Raw genomic sequence first — 9,004 nt, forward strand, 5'->3', positions numbered from 1 at the left:
AAGTCATTATATATTTCACTTATGTGTTCGGGTTTGTTCGGGTTGTTTTGTTGCGTTTCTGTATGGCTGACTCATCGCTTATGAGTTTTGACACGGAATTTGCTCATTATCCATGGATTCAATGCTATCTAGAACCCGGTGCATAGTCAGTATACTATTGAACAATGGATAGCTGAGGCAATTCTGTTACTGGCATTAGAATAGATCAGATGCATCGATCTGGATACATTTGTTTCCTTGTACCATCATTTCATTCACTCAATATCACTGTTTGTTCATTTTGATGGTGTGCGTGTGTATTTTTCTTCCAAAATTTTATCCAGCCTAAGCAAGACAGAGTTCACTGTCCTAATCACTAATTATAATTAAAGGTAGGGACTCCAATATTTGAAAGCCAATGTCGACATTTGAAATCACCAAAACGAACACACCCCTAACCCAGATCGGTGCCACAAGCAAAAATGACACACAAGCATAATCATGCAAAGGACAGCATATATTAGTTCTGTGTAACAAAGAAAAACCAACGTTACTCACCTATCGAGAAGGAAAAAACGTCTTGGCGTCTTAAGTAACGTTGAATTTCCCGAGTCGATAACTCCTGAGCTAAACGCTGTTACTACACAAAACGCGGTTGTAGCTGCCTCTCTACATTACTACGATAGAAAAGCGGTGTTATTTGTGTAGTAACAGCGTTTAGCTCAGGAGTTATTGACTCGGGAAACTCCAATCTGTGAATATGCGGCTAACTTCCCGCTCCTTCAGTTCTCTCCAGCGCTGGGAAGCTGATCCTATATTAACACGGGTCCTACTTCTTGCCTTATCGTAAGCCTTTCTTTGCTTTCTTTCTTTGTTTTTATCCTCCGTGTCAATGCTAAAACCGATTTCCGCTAATGTCACACATGCACACTGAACACTCTCTCCGCCGCATATTGGCAAGCCCCGCCCCTTTCTGCTCATTGGCTACACGTTTGTTTTGATTTTTGTTTTATTTTTGTGTATTATCGGCCCGAATCAGTTTTCTGAAGCATTTCTCAAAAATCAGAGATCCTGCCTTTAAGTGTAGAACTCTTAAAGGTTACCTATAACCCATGATCATGCAAGTTTTTTTTTTTACTTTACTTGGCTGGCAGTTCATCTGTTTCTAATTGTTCTTCTCTTTTGAAGTTATGTCAAGAGAGAACATCAGTCCTGGCAAGTAATTTTCTGCAGGCTTGCACCATATTTCCATAATATGTGAAAACAAAGGCCTCAATCAATCTTCAATGCCGTTAACTATCATGGCTGCCTCTAAGCATTAGTTTCTGTTACTTCAATTTTGCATTCACTCTTCCATCACCCCATTTTGTTCCAGCATTGTTTTCCTTTTAGTTTCTTCAAAAGTTAATGCAACATTGACCAGGTTCATCTCTCTCCCATCATTGCTATTCATTCTTGAATGGCTGAGCAAACACAATACATTTCTGCAGGCATTTATAAAGCTGCCGACAGCCCGCACTGCCAGACAGAGGGAATGATATTATTTTCATACTGATGTTATGAGAATGTCAGAGGCGGTCTCTGCTTGTCTCCTCTAGAAAACAAGCAGAATGTATCATCTATGTTGACGCTGTACTGTGAGCGCAAAAATAACTGTCTACAGTATCATAACTGTGACAAATGACAGTCATGGATTGTACTTATTTATAAATGTTCACTTACTAAAGTATGTTCACATTTAGCTACCTACAGTATGCTTTCTGTTGAAAATGTATAGGTCAGCAAAGTGCAGCTTTAATGCAGTGGATTGCCTGGAAAGTTTAGGGTGAAATAGGCATCAAGTATTAAAAGTAAAAAGTACAGAAAAAAGATGAGGCAAAGTAATTTTACAGATTTTTTCCAAAACTTATGTAGAAAAGGTGAAGTAATATTGTTTAACTAATTCCTCACTATTAAAATGTTTAGGTATCCTGTAGTGAATAAAGGTATTTTCTATTAGGGGTGTAACATCACATCATGGCATTAGTGCATTATGTTGCTAAATATACAATTTCAGCTGAATATATCACAGGATAGCTTAAACAATACAAATGACGACACTTAATAACGACTACATTTAACAGGCAGACACGTGACAACAACAATAGCACATGGCCAAAAGTCCGGGCTGATCCCTGACAACTTGGTTATTGAAACTGGCCAAATATGTTTTTGACCATAAGAACTGAGTACTGTATCTCCTGGATACTGAGAGACTCAATCCCAGGCAGGCCTAGAGGGCTCGATTCTTCAGGAGGTGTAACTTTCTCCTGGCTATTGCCCAGGATCCAGGAACGAGAAGACGGATGCCCTATCTTGGAAATTTTCTCTGTGATTGAAAGAGCCCTCCACTGAGCATATCCCCTTGCCCTCTTTTACAGTTCGAACTCTCTGCCTTGACATAGAAGCAATGTTCACCAAGCAACCTGCAAACTCATGTTAATTGCCCAGAGGGTAGGCTGTTTTTCCTGAACCATCTTTGGTTTCTCATTGTCTCATCTCATCTAAGTGTCCCTTGTGTGCTCTCTGTACTACAACAACGCTTCTGGTGGCCCTCGTTCAGCAAAGACGCCTGTGACTATGTCACAGCTGGCCAAGTCTATGAATAGCAAAAATCACTCCCACTGGCTACCTCTGTCCCCTGCCTGTTCCCTGTTGACCCTAGTCACACATCTCCCTGGACTTTGTTATCAATCTGCCTCCCTCTGCCAGGTGCACCACCATCTTTACAGTAGTCCACCAAATCTTCAAAATGGCCCACTTTATTTCCCTGCTCAAATTGCCTACTGTGAATTGTGAATTGTTTCCAATTCACTTTCCATTTCTGGAAGAAGTTCTGCGAGCTCCCAGGTGTTGCCATCAGCTTGTCATCTCTGTTCTACCATCAATCCAATGGCCAGATTTAGCACTTAAGCCAAGAGCTTAAAAATACACTCACAACTCTCTCCACTACTGTCTCCACCATTCTGTCCCTTCCGTCATAGCTTTCATGCCTGCTGGTGGTACAGACCTGCTCTAGTCCTCTCAAAATTACATCCGTTGGCCCGATCACAAACGATGGACCTTGCTTTGATTGCAGACCTGCTAACACTGGACCTTGTGTCAACTCCCATGATGCATAATCATGCACTAATACCTACATTAATACTTACTTAAATAGGAGCTAATGATGAGTTAAGGCATGTACTAATCAGAAATTCATTTAGAGCTAACCTTAAGTATATGTGTCCTAAGATATGCTTCAATAACAGCCACTTTAAGTACATGTTGGAAGATCTTTTTTAGTTAATGTTTGAATGAACTTGTAAGGGTTACTAAACTAAATAATGTCATGCAAATCAAAGAAAGTAATCTTATAGTAAACTGAATTTAAATGTTTTAAATAGATAATAGAATCTTCTAAATTAATAAGTACAACTCATATTTGTAAATATTAATTTGGGTATTAGAGTATAATTATTCATATACGTTTAATGTAAAGAGGTACAAATGGCACATTCTCTTAGTTAAACAGAAACAGATTAAGGTATGTTCTACTAGCTGTGTATGAGATGAAAGAGAGGGCCAAAGAGAGGTATGAATGACATAATAATCTTTAATTATTCTCAATTATTCTTATTATGTCCCTGTGGAACAAATACCATAAAGAGCCTTTATTTCAACTACTGAAATCTGTTCTTGCTTAAAGTGAATAATCTGGAGCTATGTACTTGCCTTTTTTAATGTGTAGCTGTGTGTGCTGCCTCCCTCATGTCCGTCAGTAAGATCAAAGATAAAATAAACTTTTGTTACAGGTTTAATATAGTGTTCTGAACATGGTTGGCACAATGACTAGAAGGCTACAACTGAGACACTACAACATACCTGAGATTTTGAGCTTTCAGTTATGACCACTGAATAACTTCTGTCACTACATTAAACAGCTTAACCACATTTGGCCTTTTCTTGTGTTTTTTTTTGTTTTGTTTTTTTAATGATTTTTTTTACACAAATACTAAAAACAAACACTGCACAGGTGAGGAAATGTGGGAGAAGCAACAGTGGCAGAGGTTAGAAGGCAGGGGATCAGAACATTGACTCATGGGACTGCTGTGGATGGAGCACCCGGAGACTGTCACGCCTTCCTTGAACCACTGTTGCGTCAGTCAGCTTTATGGCCGGGCCCTCATAAGCAATCATTTGAAGACTTCGGCAAGAAGAAATTAGTGTTGGGTCTGTAGTACTCTGACCCATTAGTTCCTCAGGAGCTCTCTGTTGCACCATTATAAACTGTTGTAGGAAGGACATTGTTTACATTTACATTATTTATTGTTCAGTGTCACCCAAATGAGGATGAGGCTCACTTCAGAGTCTGGTTCCTCTCAAGGTTTCTTCCTCATCATCTCTGGGAACTTTTTCTCACCTCGGTCACCTCTGGCTTGCTCATTAGACATAGGGATAGATGTTAGAGATATATAGTAACTTAATTTTCTGTAAAGCTGCTCTGAGACAATGTGAATTGTTAAAAGCAGTATACAAACATAAATGGAAGGAGGCATTACACCAGTACATTTTTATTTTATTTGCTGCATTAAAATATTTGTGTTAACCTACCATGCTCAAATCAAGCTTGTTTATTATTATATGATGGATATGAGCTGTGGAATGGCATATTTATATGCCCGAGTATACTGTTCCCATTATCCAGCATAATCCCCACCTTATCACATCTGCCCAGAGCAGTTTGTCCTCATAACTTCTGTCAATTTTTTTTCTTGTACTAGTGTTTAGGGAGGTGTCTTTGACTACATTCAATTGTAGCTGTTACTGCACTCTGCTGTACTGTAAAGCTGCTGAAGGAAGCATTCTAACTGACCTGAAAAATGGGCCTCCTGCCCACTTCTTGTGTTGGAGGAAAACACTTTTTTGAAGATTTACAATAATCCTACAATTTTTTATTGTTGTATTACTTGGAAGGCTAGTTTCCATTAACTATCCCAAAAACGGAAAGCAAAACAAAACAACAAAAAGCAAACCTCTATATTTTCTGATCAAATTTGAAAATTTAAATCAAAGATTATAGAAAATCCAATCTTTACTTGACCTTTCTTCTTTTTCCAGAAATTCAACATACTGCATGAAAGTGTCCATGTCCCTAATTGTGTCAGAAAATGACACAGACCTGTGCTATAACTCCAAAATGAAGTATTTGGAGAAAGCTGAATTGAGTAAGGGGAAGGACATTCTCTGTCCTGACATAGATGACTACATCCAGCCTGGCAAGGATCCAGAGATTGTATGGTATAAGGTAAGAGTACTTATAAAGCAACTCAAATGGAATGAATCTCTCATCTTATGTTACTGTTACATCTTTTTTGTACTCTTTCTTTTATTTTGATTAAATATATGTCACATTTAATACAGCACAAAAAAAAATAATATTATATATATATATATATATATATATATATATATATATATATATATATATATATATATATATATATATATATATATATATATATATATATATTATAACAGCTTTGGTGACCCTAGGATATTATGCACTGGAACATATTTGAATTCGGTTACTCTGAATGTAGTAAAGGTGAGAGAAAGGGAAATTGAGAAAGATAATGTGTGTGTGTGTGTGTGTGTGTGTGTGTGTGTGTGTGTGTGTGTGTGTGTGTGTGTGTGTGTGTGTGTGTGTGTGTGTATATGTGTGTGTATATGTGTGTGTGAGTGTGTGTGTGTGTGTGTGTGTGTGTGTGTGTGTGTGTGTGTGTGTGTGTGTGTGTGTGTGTGTGTGTGTGTGTGTGTGTGTGAAAACAGAGAAAGAGACTAGAGATAGAAAGAAAAAAAGAGCGGTAAGAGTTAAGTACTGTACAGCTATATCCCGAGTTACAGAATTTGGAGTGAAAATAATAAACTTATATCTTCATCAAGATGAAGGTAAACTACTGAATAAGTGATTGACATATTCTACAAGCATCAATTTCCCATTTTACATTCCAAAGTGAAAGCAGATCTGTTGTCAAAACCATGTCACTTATGAAGTTTTACTACACTCATTGTACTGCAGTCAGTCATACACCTCCCACTTCCAATCAAATTATGAATATGACGGCTCAATAAAATTTGTATGCAGGGCTATCATGTATGCCATTTTCTACATCACTGTGTTTCTCTCTGTCTGTTTCATTTCTCACATCCAAAAGGAATGTAAACCTAAACAGTGGCGACAAAGCATTGTCAGAAGGAAAGACATGCTTTCAATTAAAGAAGTGAGAGAAGATGACATTGGAAATTACACCTGTGAATTAACATTTGGAACCTTTCTAGTTCGAAGAACTACTGAATTGTCAGTCACAGGTAAGACCTGCTCTGATATTTATTTATTTATTTATTTATTTATTTATTTATTTATTTATTTATTTTTTAGATTAAGATTGCATTTTCATTTATTTTATTAAAGATTTTTATATAAGATATTCTTAATGCTCTGATAGTTTTTCTTCTCTTGAAGTCTGAACCTCTTACGGGTCTCCGTGCCGTGCACGGCACGGAAGTCAAAGTGACCACTAGGGGATGACCCAGAAACAAGCTTCATTTCATCTTTAAAGCATCAAATCCTCTAAAAACACGAAAAAACCTATTTACCTAGTAAAGTTTATACTCTCAATATTTTTTTAAGCCCACACACAAAGCATAATATGATTCACAGCCTTCATACTATTAGAAAAAAAATTTGGACAAAACTGACCTAGGTGGCACTAGACCGGTTTTTCCCTTACCTTTAGACGCGTCCCTTTCTTCACTGGGGTAATATATTCCAAAACAAATAATCCACAAAAATCCACACAGGTCCAAGGAACTGAAATCTGTAAGCCTTTTAATCCAAAACGCTTTGGTCGCGCCGCAAATATTCCGTTTGTGTTCCGAAAACTGGAAACAGTAGTGCGCCATCATCTTGTTTTGCCGCTCTAAGTTCTCATTGGGGTATTAAAAAATTCTAAATTTACGTCATATTTATAGCCCAGGGCCTAACGAATCAAGCAAGCCCTCACTTGAGTCAATCGGTGCTTGTATTGTAGAGATAGACGGCTGGGAAGCCAATGATGTCATGACATCATTTTTGGGAACCCGCCTTTGACTGACAATTACTCCTTCCAGTAGCAATGAAATGGGCCAGGACCTATACAGCTCTTTAGCCAAAAAGCAGACGATTCCACGATATACAACATGCCGTGTCTTCTGTGCCAGAATCTGCGTGAAAAAGCTGCGCAGAAGAATTCTTGCGTAATCCTTGACCTTTTGTCACTCTCACAGCTCAGGGTGTCAAGTTACAGGCCTGTTTTCACACCAGAGTAGTAGAGAGAGAGTCTCTGCTTGTTTTAGGCCTTTTAAACTGAGCATGCAGCCTTTTAATTCAAAGTTATACAGTAAACAAGTACACAAAAATGCTGCACCAGACGACCACGTCCGTAGAAAAATATTTTTATTGAAGCCATTTTTGGGTCTTTTGACTTGAAATTTTTTTGGTGAAAGCCAAGACATGTGGCTATGACCCTCAGTTGTTATTTGGTCCGTAACATGTTCCAGAAAAATAAGATTAATCAGTTTATCAGGTAAACAACCCAGGCGGAAATGAAAACCTTCCATTCTAGCCTCTGTAACTTTGTGCCAGTAAGGCCTAGAATCAATGAAACTAGAGAATCTCTTCTTTCCAATGCGACCAGGCTCACCCCTGTGTGTCAAAGTATGTGGGAGCTGTACCACTTTTTGTTGGGTAAGTCATGTAGGCGGAGACCCTTAAGAGGTTAAAAAAACAATGTCATAAATATTTGGGCTCATCCACAGTCTATTGGGCATGGAATAGATCAGCAATTCTCAAGAAAGACTCTGTAAAGCACAGTCATTTTTTCCCTGATTTTTATCTTACAGTGGCAGAAAGCACATCCCACTATTATCAAAGCTATAATAATTATTATTCAGGGATTATAGTTATTAACATGCATAACTGGTCACTTAAAGTTAGTAGCTTTAAGCCAAATCTCAGTACCTCAAAAACACTTCTTGCTGGTGAAATATTCTAAAATTTAAAAAGACTCTATTGCTCCAATAAACTATTAAGGTATTATTATAGCTAATTAGTTAATATGTTGGTTTATTGGTCTATTTAACATAACACATAAACACTTTCTAATTGCAAATTCCACATAAAAGAATGGGTCAACACATAGAAGATACTGTAATTCACAGACAGTAATAATTCGAAATGCGGGATTAAATGCATGGTGGTTATTATAATGTTATATCTGGCTTTCAGTGGTGACATTGGGAGACATACAGTATATCTGTCCAATATTATAGTTACAAAAATTATTTTACAAACTAGTTGTTCTGTATTAAAAGCAAACAAGTATAGCCTTTTACAGGTATTTCTTCCCAAAAACATTAGTGTAGTGTGTCAAACCAGTTCACTTTAAGTTCTCCAGGGCAGATCCTAATCATATTGTTATTAAATACAGAGTTAATACAGAATTAATTTATTGAGCTCTAGGTGTTATCTTTCTGACTTTTCATTTGTGTAAAGCTGCGAAACACTACAGGCATTATGTGCTGGTCTAATAGTTGATCTTATAAACACACTGTAACTTAGTTTGTATTAAAAAAACAAATGGGAATTTTTTTATACTTATGGAGCAAATTCCACTTCAAAATCTGTCATTTCTATGCTTTTCTCTGGAGTCAGATACTGTATGAGCTCTGTAATCAGGATGATGACATTGTTAAAGCTTCCATTTTGCACCATTTTCTAGTGGCAGTAATTACTAAGCAATGGAACAGTTCATTAACTACCTGAGACTGCTGTCTTAACCATAGTTAGACCATAATGTCAGAAAAAACAAAACACGATTAGTAATTTGCTGCTTCTGATGCATAAACCTGAGGTATGCCAGCTTAGGCTATCACATGTGTTGATGTACATATGACAGATGTGTCA

The 9,004-nt window shown here is 37.4% G+C and overlaps 1 protein-coding gene across 4 annotated transcripts in view; it reads left to right on the plus strand.

Annotated features, from left to right (window-relative positions):
- Positions 1–9,004, plus strand: part of il1rapl1b (interleukin 1 receptor accessory protein-like 1b) — a 313,957-nt gene that overhangs the window by 127,904 nt on the left and 177,049 nt on the right. For all 4 annotated transcript variants that reach the window (XM_027168684.2, XM_027168686.2, XM_027168685.2 and 1 more), the window contains exons 4-5: positions 5,119–5,305; positions 6,216–6,369. In XM_027168684.2, coding sequence (XP_027024485.1) covers positions 5,119–5,305; positions 6,216–6,369 — 341 coding nt within the window. The remainder of the gene's footprint in view (positions 1–5,118; positions 5,306–6,215; positions 6,370–9,004) is intronic.

The sequence above is a fragment of the Tachysurus fulvidraco genome, chromosome 1, assembly GCF_022655615.1.
Source record: "Tachysurus fulvidraco isolate hzauxx_2018 chromosome 1, HZAU_PFXX_2.0, whole genome shotgun sequence".
NCBI lineage: Eukaryota > Metazoa > Chordata > Actinopteri > Siluriformes > Bagridae > Tachysurus > Tachysurus fulvidraco.